The 15,201-nt window shown below is 38.9% G+C and overlaps 1 protein-coding gene across 3 annotated transcripts in view; it reads right to left on the bottom strand.

Moving 5' to 3' along the window:
- Positions 1-15,201, bottom strand: part of LOC135204676 (uncharacterized) — a 93,528-nt gene that overhangs the window by 1,369 nt on the left and 76,958 nt on the right. The window contains exon 2 of one of the 3 annotated variants that reach the window (XM_064234833.1): positions 11,688-14,859. The exons of 1 other annotated variant lie outside the window; for it this stretch is intronic. In XM_064234833.1, coding sequence (XP_064090903.1) covers positions 11,733-14,849 — 3,117 coding nt within the window. In that variant the 5' untranslated portion in view covers positions 14,850-14,859 and the 3' untranslated portion in view covers positions 11,688-11,732. Of the gene's footprint in view, positions 1-11,687; positions 14,860-15,201 lie in introns of those variants that run through there. One more of the 3 variants, XM_064234831.1, reaches the window with a different exon arrangement.

Genomic DNA, 15,201 nt, shown 5'->3' with positions numbered 1-15,201 from the left:
GCGCTGGCCTTCTGGCAGATTGCCATCTTGGTTATCGTATCGCCAGCGATTTCTTTGTCCTCAATCCATACAAGCAGCAGCTTCTCCATCTCATCTTGTTGGCCAAAACAGTCACGCCCTTGGAAGGTGTAGCTGCTTTGATGGCTTCCTTCTACTTAAGGATGGTGCCTATCATCGACGGATTTTGACCGTATTCCTTAGCGATCACACTCGACCGCATGCCAGCTTCATACTTTTTGATAATCTCCATTTTTGTCTCCATAGAAAGCATCCTCTTCTTTCCGTGAACTTCAGCAACTTTCTTGGGACCCATGACTATACTGTACGTAATTAAGTTATGTAGTATACTAATTAAGTTCTCACACAACACGATAAAGTAGAACAATGAAATCACTAACGCGAATTTAGGTTAACAAACAAAATTGTATATGTGAACGAATGAATTCTGTGTGCGTACGATAACGCTGGTGCGAAGCAGGACAAAGAAGAACGCCTTTATGTAGAGCACGTTGGGAGAGATGCTGACCAACAGGAGACCAGGATTTTATGGCGGTGACTAGCATCAGGAACCAATGGAAGAGTGGGAGGATGGTGGCGAGTCTACTCAGTTGGTGGGGCGCGAGTTTTAAAATTGTTCTCGGCAGTCCAGGCGAATCTTGGGACTTTACAGCAACAACCTTTCGTAACCTGAATTATTTTCGTATGTAGAGCCAAAAAATCTTCGTATTTGCTTTTATAACTTGAATTTTTCGTAAGCTGGGACTTTCGTATGTCGAGGTACCACTGTATATCCTTCAGCAGATGGAATTGAAAGAACAATATTCAGATATATTAATTTTGTGCCAGTATTTATTAAGCATTCCACCTCATAATGCCATTGGTGAGCGTGTATTCTCAATCATGAATATCCAGTGGAATGACAAGTGAAACAAGTTGGATGTGGCTTCTGTGGAAGCTGTCTTTCAATGCACATGGAACCTTAATTCCATAGGCAGGAGCTAGAAAATAGGGACCTAATAAAAATAGCAAAATCATCAGAGAAATATAAATAATAATTTTAGTTCCTTTTTTTTGTGCATATGTATTTCTATTCATACTCACACACTCCCAATGAAAAGAATTTTTGAGTATAGTTTCTGTATTTAATTTTTGTGCTGATTATTACCTTTAAAAACTATCTTCCATTTTATAATACCCCCATTAAAATTTTGGTTTTATTTTATTTCACTTATGTGATAATTCTCTCTTTTGTTTTTATAATATACTGGTCTGGGAGTGTTTAAAGGTATAAATTTATGTAAGGTAATTGTAATTGTCCCTGCAGTTCTAATCTTTTAATCTGGCAACCCTAGTTAGGCCATTTCCTCTAACTTGGGTGACACTTCCCCTTTCTTACTTTTAACATATCAGTTTTGGATGAAGTCCTGGAGTAGTAAAACTCATATCAAATTTACTGCTTCATACTACTGGACTTGAAGCGCATCAGCAGTGTATCAAACCCCTTTACACCCACAAACCTCTTTACTGAGAAGCTTAACAGAGTAAACATTGCGTTTGCTCACAAACCGAACACTTATGCGTATATGTATAAACACACGTGCCTCTCTCTTTCTCTCTGTAAACTTACACATTTAAGTATATATACTATATAAACAAACATGAGTCTCCATCTCTTTCTCTCTCTCTGTCACTAGCAGATCTGGGGGTGGGGGTGGGGGGGTTGGAACCTGGGCACATGCTTCAACCCAAGAAAAATAACAACAAAATAATTACAGTCATACCCCTACACACGAAAGTCCCTACGTACAAAAAATCCAGGTTACGAAGGCAAAGACAAAGTTTTTTTTGCTTCTGTGTACGAAAATAATTCAGGTTGCAAAAGGGTGTATATGTACTGTAAAGTCCGAGATTCGCCAGGGCCGCCAAGAACAATTTTAAAACTCACGTGCCGCCAACTGAGTTGACTCACCACCATCCTCCCACTCTCCCATTGTTTCCTGATGCTAGTCACCGCTGTAAGATTCTGCTCTCATATTGGTAAGCATCTGTCCCATCATGACTATGTAAAGGCATTCCTTGACCATTTTTTGCGGCAGCGTTATCATAAACACCTGGAATTTGTTCGTTCACATAGATTTCGTTTATTAATGTAAATTCGTGTTAGTGATTTCTCTTTTCTTGTACTGTGTTACTTCATTGTGTTGTGTGTGAACATAACAGTGGAACCTCGACATACGAAAGTTCCTACTTACGAAAATTCCAAGTTACGAAAGCAAAGACGAAGATTTTTTTGCCTCTATATACGAAAATAATTCAGGTTGCGAAAGGGTAAAGTCCAAGATTCGCCCGGACCACCGAAAACAATTTTAAAACTAGCACGCCACCTACTCAGTAGACTCGCCACCATCCTCCCGCTCTCCCATTGGTTTCTGATGCTAGTCACCGCCATAAGATCCTGCTCTCCTATTAGTCAGCATCATGCCTCTATGTAAAGGCGTTCCTTGACCATTTTTTGTGGCAGCGTTATCGTAAACATTGGAATTCATTCGTTCATATATACGTATTTCGTTTTTTAACGTAAATTTGTGTTAGTGATTTTGCTTTCATTGTACTGTTAAGTTAATTCATTGTGTAGTGTGTGAACATAATTACTTACGTTATTAGCCATGGGTCCCAAGAATGTTGCTGAAGTTCACGGAAAGAAGAGGATGCTTTCTATGGAGAACGAAGATGGAGATAATAAAGAAGTGTTAATGTTTTCTGCCATTTGTTAATGTGTTTCATAAAGTTTAGTGTTAATGTTGTCTGCCATTTTTTAGTGTTAATGTTGTCAGCCATTTTTTAATGTTTCGTAAAGTTAAATGTTCATGTTTTCTGCCATTTGTCCTCCTCCTCTGTCGCCACTTTCAGAGATCGCCTCACTCAAAAGGTAAGGTTCCACATATTACTACATATGTACGTACATTTACGTAAAGTATTTCTTGTACAATGTACACTAATACACTTTATTTACACGTACATACTACAATAAAGGTTGTGTTAGGTACTGAATGGTCCAAATTGTTGTACAGTGGTACCTTTAGATATGAAAGGCTCAACTTACGAAAAACTCGAGATATGAAAGCTAATACGAAAAATTTTACGGCTCTACATACGAAAATAGCTCAAGATACGAAAGGTTGTTGCTGTAAAGACCAAGATTTACCTGGACCACCAATAACAATTTTGAAACTCGCGCGCCGCCAACTGAGTAGACTCGCCACCATCCTCCTGCTCTCCCATTGGTTCCTGATGCTAGTCACTGCCATGAGATCCTTCTCTCCTATTCGTCAGCATCCTTCCCATCATGCATCTACTACGTAGCAGCGTGCCTCGGCCACTCATCCCAGCATCGTTATCGTACGCATGAGGTATTCGTTCATTCTAACGATTTCGTTTATTAACGTAAATTCGTTAGTGATTTCATTGTAGTATACGTACTTTATCGTGTTGTGTGATAACTTTACTCTACTTATACATAAATTATGTACAGTATATATGTAGTCATGGGTCCCAAGAAACTTGAAATTCATGGAAAGAAGAGGATGCTCTCTTTGGAGACAAAGATGGAGATTATCAAGAAGTATGAAGCTGGTATGTGATTGAGTGTGATCGCCAAGGAATATGGCCAAAATCCGTCGACAATAGGCACCATCCTTAAGCAGAAGGATGTCATCAAAGCAGCTACACCTTCCAAGGGCGTCACTATTTTGTCCAGCAAGAAGAGCCACATGCATGACAAGATGGAAAGGCTTCTTCTTGTCTGGATAAGAGACAAAGAAATCGCTGGCGACACGATAATGGAGACGGCAATCTCCCACAAGGCCAGTGCTATTTTCGGCGATTTGATTGCCCAGGCCGAAGACGACGGAGGAGAAGGGACATCAACGCCAACCCCAAAGTTCAAGGCTTCACATGGGTGGTTGGAGAAATTCCTTAAACGGACTGGCATCCATTTGGTGGTGCGTCATGGGGAGGCTGCCAGCTCGGACATGAAAGCAGCCGAAGCCTTTAAAAAGACGTTCAACAAAATGATGACCAAGGAAGGCTAAAGTTCTCAGCAAGTGTTCAATTGTGATGAAACTGGCCCTTTTTGGAAATAAAATGCCTAGTCGGACGTACATCACGGAGGAAGAGAAGAAGCTACCCGGGCATAAGCCTATGAAAGACAGGCTTACGATCGCACTTTGTTCAAATGCCAGTGGGGATTGCAAGGTGAAGCCCCTACTGGTCTATCATTCCAAGAATCCTCAAGCCTTCAAGACCCACAAAGTGCTTAAGGAGAAGCTTCCAGTGATGTGGAGGGCTAATGCGAAAGCCTGGGTAACGAGGCTTTTGTTCACGGAGTGGGTAAATCTGTGTTTCGGCCCGACAGTGAAGAAATTCTTGGAAGAGAAGCGCCTCCCTCTGAAATATCTGCTGGTGTTGGACAATGCCCCTGCCCTTGAGGAAGATATCCTAGTGGAGTATTCCTTCATCAAGGTTCTTTATCTTCTGCCTAACACCACCCCTCTCCTCCAGCCCATGCACCAGCAAGTGATATCGAACTTTAAGAAGCTGTATACGAAACCTCTTTTCAAGAGATGTTTTGACATCACCGATACCACAAACCTTACCTTGTGTCAATTTTGGAAGGAGCATTTCGATGTTGTGATATGCATCCGACTCATTGACCAAGCTTGGCAGGAGGTTTCGAGACGAACCTTGAATTCCTTGTGGAGGAAACTCTGGCCTGATGCAGTATCCGCCAGAGACTTCGAGGGATTCGACGTGGGCGAAGCTGGTGCTGCAGATTCAGAAACAGTTGACGATCCTGAAACTGTTTTGCAACCAGATCTTGACGAGATCGTTGCACTCGGCAAGTCCATGGGGCTGGTCGACGACGAGGACGACATCAACGATCTTCTCGAGGAGCACCAAGAGGAGCTTACGACGGATGACCTGAAGAAGTTGGAGGCCATGCAACATAACGTCGTTCAAGAGGAGTTCTCTAGCAGCGGCGAGGAGGAGGAAGACAACCCTTTGACAACGGCAGAAATTAAGGATGTCCTAGCTGCTTTTCATAAAGTGCAATCGTTTGTTGAAAAAAAAGACACCCCAAAAAGGCTTACACAGGTTGTATGCTTGCGCAGTTCGATGAGGCTTGCCTGAGTCGTTTCAGGAAGATTGTGAAAAGTAGACAGAAGCATTCTTCCTTGGATAGTTATTTTTTAAGAGGCCTTTAGTATTAGCAGGAGTAAGCAAAAAGGAAGAACCAAGTGATACTAAAAAACAGAGTTGAAAGTGGTGATGAAGTTGAAATTTTGTAAAAAAAAAAAAATAAAATAAAAACACACGTAAAGTATAAAAGTAAAAAAATATGTTAAAATCAAAAAGACAAAAAAAAATTTTAATTTTAGTTTTTTTTGTAAGTTAAGTGTTACCAGTTTTGTTAATGTGTTTCGTAAAGTTTAGTTTATGTATGTTTTGCTTACATTTTTTTATGTGTTTTGTAAAGTTAAGAGTACGTACCTATCTATCGTTTGTCCTCCTCCTCTGTCACCACTTTCGGAGATAGCCTCACTCGAAAAGTAAGCTTCCACATTTACTACATACGTACAGTATTTCTTGTATACCATGTACACTAATACACTTTATTTACAGGTAATTAGCAGTACGTATAAAGTTAGGTATTGAATGGTCCAAATTGTTGTAGTATTTCATTGTTTATAGGTCAATTTAGCTTTATTATGAAATTTACTGGGGTGTTTTTGGAGGGCTTGGAACAGATTAGCCATTTTACATGTAAAATGCGGTCCAAGATACGAAAAACTCATGATACATAGGGAACCTCGGAACGGATTAATTTCGTATCTCAAGGTACCACTGTAATTCAATTATTTCATTGTTTATTGGTCATTTGTAGGGCTTGGAAAGAATTAAGCAATTTACATGTAAAATGTAGTTCAAGATACAAAAAAATCAGGTTACGAAGGCCGCTTCAGAACGGATTAAATTTCTTATCCTCAGGCACTACAGTAATTATGCTATTACCCATGGGTCCCAAGAATGTTGCTGAAGTTCAAGGAAAGAAGGGGATGCTTTCTATGGAGACAAAGGTGGAGATAATCAAGAAGTATTAATGTTTCTGCCATTTGTTAATGGGTTTCATAAAGTTTAGTGTTAATGTTTTCTGCCATTTTATAATGTTCATGTTTTCTACCATATGTCCTCCTCCTCTGTCGACATTTTTGGACATCGCCTCACTCAAAAGTAAGGTTCCACATTTTACTACATACGTACGTATAGTATTTCTTACACCCTGTACACTAATACACTTTATTTACAGGTACAGTCACGGTTAGGTTAGGTATTGAATTGTCCAAATTGTTGTATTTCAATGTTTATTGGTCAATTTAGCTTTATTATAAAATTTACTGTGGCAATTTACATGTAAAACGTAGTTCTAGGTGCGAAAAAATCAGGTTACGAAGGCCGCTTCGGAACGGATTATTTTCGTAACCTGAGGCACTACTGTATATTGAAGATTTATATAACATGAATGAGATAAAAAAACTAGAAAAAATCTTTTATAGAAATAAAATTGAGAAAAAAATAATCTTTTATTGATATTATTAACATTATTACAAAAATAGCTAACTAGACCACTGAGCAGATTTTCAGCTCTCATAGGGCTGGCCCAAAGAATTAGATAAAATGCCAGGTCTAGGCCAAAGGCAAAGAACTGGGGACTAAAAGAGGTCATTCAGGATAATAAAGAAACAATAAATAAAAGACTGCTCCGAGGCAGAGCCTTTCATACTAGAACACAAACAGGCAATAAACATATTTACTCATGTTTCCATACATACATACTAAAAAAGGTGTATTTAATTTAATAAGAAACTTTTAAAATTTTTGTGTAAAATTCATTAATTGCTCTGATGTTTTGTATTTTCATTATATTCTTATTTTTCATATTTTATTAATTAAATCAGAGTTCCTTAGAAACGTTAAAATTGGAACCACTGAAAATGTGAAGGATTCTGACAACATTTCTGCCAGTTGTATTTTGGACACTCGCACAAAACCCGTCTGACAGTTACCAACACCTTGCACTCTGGAGCAGGGCCTCATGGGCTGCTCATCAAGTGCCCATGTGTCAGAAGTGTGTGGCCTATACGTGGATGTGTCAGGATTGCTTGTTGTGGTGTGTCTCTCTGATATGCGGAACTCCATTTGGTAACATCAGGTTTTATTTGATTTAGTTTACTACTTTCAGGTTCTTCGTTCCATATACTCTGTCATTTATTTACACTGATTGTTTATATACATGCACCATGGTCACTAATAGGGATGTTTACATTTGCTCTCATCATCTGGACTGCTTCCTTGGCTTGCTTATCAGTCTCTTTGTTTCCTTTTATTCCGACAGGGGCAGGGATCCTACATTATTTCAATTTGTTTCCTTTATTACACACTATTTATGGAGTCAAAACTTAATCTACCTGTTATGCAATATTATTTTTGGGATTGTAACTTTTAATGGCTTCTATAGTCTAAATCACAAAACTGTTAGGAGTTCTTTGGTTATTTGTCCAATGTTATTGCACATAAACTCCGCTGTAAATAGTGAGGCATTATTGGGAAGAGAGAACTGGCATGTTTTGTCCTGGAACACTGCAGAATATCCCACTCTGTATTCTGATCTGGAACAATCCGGATATAGTGTAATGTGGACCTTTTCGACTCATGCGCTCTATCGTATGTTGTCTACGTTCTGGGGTATGCGAGTACTTTTTTGATAGATATTCTAATTTTGTGAAAATATTCAATTTTATCAATTTTGACATTATTGTTGGGCTGGTTGTGTAAATTATAAATTACATAATTATCATTTTTTTTGTATATTTTAATACTTGATATTTGCAAGTCAATAAAGTTTACAGGTACCATGTCATGAAATGCTTTGTTATATACACATGGCTATGCCTAAATTTCCTTCTTCTTCTGTAGATGTAGATACTACAGTATATTTACCTATTGCAGATATTGTTTTATTGACATGTTGTAAACATAATATTATTGGTTCGTATTCTCTCAGTAAGCGTTGTAATTCCTCCCAAATTCCCAAGACGTTAAAGAGGTTACGAACTACATGATCAATCTCCGATGAAGAAATTAACATCTTCGCATCCTAAATTCCCCCTCTCCTATTCGCGTCCACAAGGCCTGAGAAGTCCCCCTTGGAGGAGGCAGACACTCCCAAGGAAGGAGCAGCTTTCCTTGGTGCAGAGAAAAGGTAACACTTCATTAGGAGCAACGTTGTGAAGGCGAAAGACACTTTGCCTTGTTCCCTCTTAGAAGACAGCTACTCATCCTCATAGGGAAGAGTCTTCCTTGCTGCAGAGAATAGGACTACCTTAGGAAGGAGATAAACTAAGAGTGGCAGGTGCCAAATGGTCAGGAAAATAATCCTAAAGAAACCTCACCAAAGAAGTGTATGTTGGCAGAGGTTGAGCTGTGTCCTGCTCTAAATCCTGCTCTTGCTCTTCATTCTCTGAAGACACAGGTGACAGGGGCGGTTCTTCCTTCTTACCCTTAAAGAAGGACTACAACTCTTCGAAGTGTTGTTGAAAAGGAAAGCCAAAAAAACATCTAAATGAAGAAGAAGAAGGTCCACAGAGGTACTGATGTAACCTGAGAGCTGGCACAAATCCAATTGAGGGGTGCTGTGTTGTGATACCTGTGTACCAGAAGCAGTTGGTAACTGGTTACCTACACTAGCGATGCCAGCGCCACTGTGAGTTTGAATTTTGGTCTGCCATGGTAGGGACCCTACAGTTGAATAATTACTTGTTAAGACCCTGAATAAAATTATGCATTACTAAAAATATTAAACAAATTTGACTACAATATCATCAAAGTCACTTCTTTTATAAATCACCAAAATTCCTGAGATAGATAATTTAACATTATATTATATTACAGGCGGCCCGTGAATAACGACGCATCGTTCAGCGGCGAATGGGTTTTACGGCTGTCGTCAAAAATACATTAAAAAAATAAGGCATTTTAAAGTATTTTTACGGCTAAATTTTCAGTTAACAGCGCCGCTAGAGCACCGTTATCTAACGACTTCATACATTTGTAGAAATGCCGTTCAGACCATAAAGGTTATGCAAATTATATTAACAAATTTTATGGAGAGTTATTGCATAAGTATTAGGGTAAAATATATGCCTCTGACGCTGTCTATGCCGAAAATATCGAGTTACGTAAGTGCAAATTTAGCTATGGATGTGTCGATTTATAAATGTTCATGCTTTTATGTTTAAAATGTGTATGAAAATGTATTACATATAGGGTATTTTTATTTCTGCAAAGAAAAATGCTACGAAGGCAGGTTTTGAAACTGCCCTTCACGTTATCAAATGCGGTGTTTTTCGTGTTCTTTCTTGTGAGCCGCCGCCTGCCTTTCTTCCGAATATAGTTAAAAAAAAGTGCAAATTAGCGATCGATGTGTCGATTTTATAAATATTCATGCTTTTATGTTTAAAATGTGCATGAAAATGTATAACTTGTAGGGTATTTTTATTTCTGTGCAGCAATATGATAAAAACGCAGCTTTTGAAACTGCCCTTCACGTTATCAAAATAATACGATGTTTTTTCATGTTCGTTCTTGTAAGCCACCGTCTAACCTCTTTCGAAAATATGAGTTAAAAAGAGTGCAAATTTAGCGATCGATGTGTCGATTTTTAAATATTTATGCTTTTATGTTTAAAATGTGTATGAAAATATATTATGTATAGGGTATTTTGATTTTTGTACAAAAATATGATAGAAATTAAGGCAGCCTTTGTAACTACGCTCCACGTTGTCAGATGTTTTTTCATGTTCGTTCTTGTCCGCCACTGTACCGAAAAATGCATGGTGTTATTTTATTACTTATGCATCTTTTCCATAAATCCTTGAAAAAGTTATACTTTACTTCACTGTATCCAATAATATTGTATGTATTCTCATATTATTGTATTATAAAATACTACGGCAAATCTAAGCCAGTATTCCGCGGAGCGGCCAATGTTGTGGTTTGAAATCAGCTGATGAATACGAGTTTGTTTCACCATTACGCAATTCTGAGCGAATTTTCTTGCTTCTAGTTAGCATAAACGAATATCTAGATACTTGACTTATGTGAGACAAGGTTATTTTTCCTTATACAACATGTTTTTAGGTGGAAATATGAATTGAATATGTCTCGTTATGAATGTGAACTACTTTTTTTTTTCGTTAAGAGATTATGTTGGCGGCACGTTTATTGCGTAAAAAAATTATGTGATTCCGTTCACAATTCTCCTTTATATCATCGTAATACAAACTTTATGTTATGTATCTATCGGCGTGAAACCAACCGTAAAATGTGTTCTTTCAAAGACGGTAGTTTTGATTAAAATGATTTTATCTCAATTTTATCTACGGTTGTGTTTGATGGCATACGTTTACTGGAGTTTTATCCTTGTTGCCAATGTACGATAATAGTCATTAGCAGCTTGAATAGTTTTCTCAGCTTCAGTTATAACTAGGTTTATATTTAACAGTATATTTCCCGATTGATCTTTGATCTATAATGATCTTTGATCTGTAGTGAATAAAGTTATTACATTAAGATATCTCAGTTCTATTCTATACATAACGCCATTTATAACAACTACGGTAACAGTGTACTGTAGTACGATGATTGAAATAAAAGCCAAACGGATCTTATCCAATTCGGTTGCACTAGGAAAAAAGAAAAGTTTCTCGTTTGGTCCTTCATGGTTGTACACATTCACGCAACGAGTATAACGTTAAAACCATACTTTCATCATTCTCTTTTGCTGTTATTGAACTTATGTTACTAAAAGATGGATAAAGTTAGGCTATTGTAATTTGGTCTCACATAAAATCGGACTACCGTTAGACGAATTATCGTAACTTGAACACTACAGCTACCTGTACACTGTATAAACCTTATTATATCTTTACATACTCTAGACACTTAAAGGATTAAAGCTGGGCTTTTTTCACTTTACAGTATTTATAATGCTATAATGTACTGTACAGTACTACTGTATAGTAAATTCTATAGTATTATACTGCATAAATATAATTTTACTTATTGGGCTTACAGCGCCTTTGACTGGTCTAGTTTCGAAAGGAGGCGTGCAGAAGCTGTAGGCTTTAAAATCGCTTAGCGTCAAAACTCACTTATCGTCGGCAGCCAGGAACAGAACCCTGCCGCTAACGAGGGCCGCCTGTATATTGGTTGGTCTTTGTACTTTGATTACAAATACAAATACCACAAGATGTCAGGAAAAATCTTAAGAAATACAAGAAAACCAGTTATGGCCCAAATGATTAAACAATAAAAACAGGGAAAACTATTGCATTTTGTATACTAATGGAACAGATATTTATAAGCTAAGACTGATCACAATATAATTAAAAACATATAAATTCTAAATTTTCTACCTCTTGCTTGGACAACTTGAGTGGGATACCAACACACGTTTTGTGGAACCACCTTTTACAAGTCTAGCATCCCACCCATAGAGAATTTGCTCCACTCTTCCCTTTGAATACCCCACGTTCATTCAATTCACTCTCGCTGTCATCATTGCTTACCTTAATTCCTCAACACCATTGAAATCGCTCAATCATTGTCTTCATCTAGCATTTGCGCTTGGGCAGTGCTCTTGCCTTTCCCCTTCCCTTCGCTTTGCTTCTTCTTGCCAGCTTTTTTGCCTCTCTTTCCTTCTTACGTTGCTCCTTTTTCTCTTCAAATAGCCTTTCCTTCCTTTCTTTCATCTTCAAGTATCTTTTACAGTCTGATGTACGCTCAGCAATTCCTGGAGGTGTTGTTGCAGAGGGAATCCCAGATGGGCCAGGTAAAGAGATGTCACTACTACTAAGTTGGTATTGAAGCCCACTTTTAGAGGGAATTGCTTGTGGGAAAGGTGCAATCTCACTAGCATCTGCCAGAGGCTGAGTTTCCCCAGCATATGGATTCCTCTCGGCAGGACACGGCTTAATCATCTCAAGTTCCCTCCATACCATGTAAGACGTGCTTGGGGAAGGAACCCGGCCTAAATCAGTCTTCCTGCTTTTGTAAAGGGCTAATTCATCCAGTGGGACCACAGCCTCTAAACGTTTCAGCTGCGCTCTTTGTCCCATGATAAAACCTTGGTTGAAGATTTCCTCATAAGATGCATAAGATGTGAATTCTACTACTGATGTAACTGTAGAGGTCTCTAGAAGTTGGACAGGAAAAGTATCCTCTTCTTTTTCTGCCGTAAGAAACCTGGAGGCTTTGATGGCATTGGGGTTGAAAGGGACCAAACCTGTTGACCGGAATCCACGTATTATATTTTCAGTTATATTACCTTCTTTGATGGCCTTCAATAATACATATGGGAAATGTTTCTTTGGCATGTCCACGGCTGAAAGTTTCCCCCAGACTTTATCATATGCCCTTCTGTACTCTGCCTTGAGTGGCTTGAATACAGACACATCAAGTGGCTGCATTACATGGGAGGAGTAGGGAGGAAGGTAGTAAATAAGGATTTTCTTATCACGGGCAAATCTTAGTGTGTCCAAATTTAAGTGGGTTAAGGAGCCATCCAGAATTAAGAGAACAGGTCTTCTAATATTCTTTTTCACAAGCTCATTTTCAAAAATGTTACCCAGCCAGTCATGAAACAGGTCTGCTGTCATTAACCCAGAATCAGAGCACCCTCTATGGTAAGAATCTGCTTCCAAATTCTGGTGCTTCACATATACAGACACAGTTTTTCCTTTGTTAACTATAAAAGGCCTCATGAGACTTCCATCAGCTGAAGCACAGCATAGGACAGTTATCATTGGCTTCCCTATTCCTGATACTTTACAAGAAGCCACAATACCCTTGTTATCACAAACCTCGGAAGTCCCGTCTTCTGCGTCGATTTCAATACCTGTCTCATTGCAGGTGAAAACTCGCGATCCATTATATGGGCTTAAAAATCCATTTGCATTTAGGCCCTCAGCCACTAAAAAGGCTTCCAAGTTTTGGAAGAATGTGGAGATTGTTTTTGAGGTTAAGGTACCCTTCAACAGACCTAGATTTTCCAATGATTGGTTGGACACCTCAGGGTGTCGGTTCAGGAATCTGTTTGTCCATCCATGAGTCGGTATATTTTCATTTGGGAAAATTTTCTTCTTCTTTTGATTAAGAATACGCTGGACTACCAATGGCAGACTCTGTTTGGTCTGAGGATGACCAATCCTAGCCATATAGAGAAACCAGTCTACTATCTCCCTTTCTACATCAGCAGGCAGCCATGACACACGCTTTTTTGGGATCTTATCCAGGCCCAATTGTAAATATTTTATTAGAGTGGTACGAGATATTGAATATTTTCTAGCAATCTGACTTGCTGATGACCCTGCTTCCACTTCTGCCAAAGCCTTTCTGATTTCCTCGTAAGATGAAACTTTAGAGGTCTCCAGAAGTTGGACAGAGGCGTCGATGGCATTGGGGTTGAAAGGGACCAAACCTGTTGACTGGAATCCACTTATTATATTTTCAGGTATATTAACTTCTTTGATGGACTTCATTAATATATATGGGAAATGTTTCTTTGGCATGTCCTTGGAAGAAATTTCCCCCCAGACTTTATTGTATACCCTTCTGTACTCTGCCTTGAGTGGCTTCAATACAGACACATCAAGTGGCTGCATTACATGGGAAGAGTAGGGAGGAAGGTGGTACATAAGGATTTTCTTATCACGGGCAAATCTTAGAGTTTCCAAATTTAAGTGGCTCAAGAAGCCATCCAGAATTAAGAGAACAGGTCTTCTAATATTCTTTTCCACAAGCTCAGTTTCAAAAATGTTACCCAGCCAGTCATGAAAAAGGTCTGCTGTCATCAACCCAGAATCAGAGCACCCTCTATGGTAAGAATCTGCTTCCAAGTCCTGGTGCTTCACATATTCAGTCGGAGTTTTCCCTTTATTAACTATAAAAGGCCTCATGAGGCTTCCATCAGCTGAAGCACAGCACAGGACAGTCATCATGGGCTTCCCCTTTTCTGAGACTTTACAAGAAGCCACAGTACCCTTTTTATCCCAAACCTTGGAAGCGGCATCTTGTGCGTTAATGACAATATCTGTCTTATTGCATGTGAAAACTTGCGATGCATTATCTGGGCTTAAAAATTCATTTGCATTTAGACCCTCAGCCACTAAAAAGGCTTCCAAGTTTTGAAAAAAAGTGAAGATGTTATTTGGAGTTATGGAAGCCCTCAAGTGACCAAGATTTTCTGGTATCCGGTTGGACAACTCAGGGTGTCGCTTCAGGAATCTGTCTGTCCATCCATGAGTCGGTAGATTTTCATTTTTGAAAATTTTCTCCTTCTTTTGATTAAGAATACGCTGAACTACCAATGGCAGGCTCTGTTTGGTCTGAGGATGGCCAATCCTAGCCATTTCAAGGCACCAGTCTACTATCTCCTTTTCTACATCAGCAGACAGCCATGGCATTGCACTTGATTTTGGGCCATTATCCAGGCCCATTTGTATCCATTTTGATAAAGTGCTACGGGATATTGGATATTTCTTAGAAATCTGACGTATTGATATCCCTGCTTCCACATCTGCCAAAGCCTTTCTGAGTATTTCTCTCTTTTCTTCTTCTGACAGCTTCTGTGGAACGTGCACCTCTGACTCTCCTACCGTATCAGGATTCCCCTCTTCAACCTTCAAGCCTCCTGAACCTTCGGGCAAATTTGTCCCTGTATGTTCAGCCATGACTCAAAGCCTATAAAATAGAGAAAAAAAGTGGACATTAGAATATTACTTAGTCCATTCTATGACTGCTCTCACGATACAACCAAATCACTTATACACAAATATATACACTCTAAAATTCCTTGCACACTTTCAATATTAGTTTAGACCTAGGGTTGCCAGACGTCCTATTTTTCTGGGACGTTCCAATTTTGATCCTTTTGTTCCCTGTTCCCCGTTGACCATTCTGTGACACCCGTATTGTCCCGATTTTAGCTCACCATAATAATTCATACTTGAAGTGAATGACTACTACGTCACTTGCTATGACTACCTTCAGAGGGGGTTTCATCTTCAGAAGGTTTTGATCACT

Source organism: Macrobrachium nipponense, chromosome 47, assembly GCF_015104395.2.
Source record: "Macrobrachium nipponense isolate FS-2020 chromosome 47, ASM1510439v2, whole genome shotgun sequence".
Lineage (NCBI taxonomy): Eukaryota > Metazoa > Arthropoda > Malacostraca > Decapoda > Palaemonidae > Macrobrachium > Macrobrachium nipponense.
The sequence above is the reverse complement of the archived record's forward strand: the minus strand, read 5'-3'. Positions and strand labels throughout refer to the sequence as shown.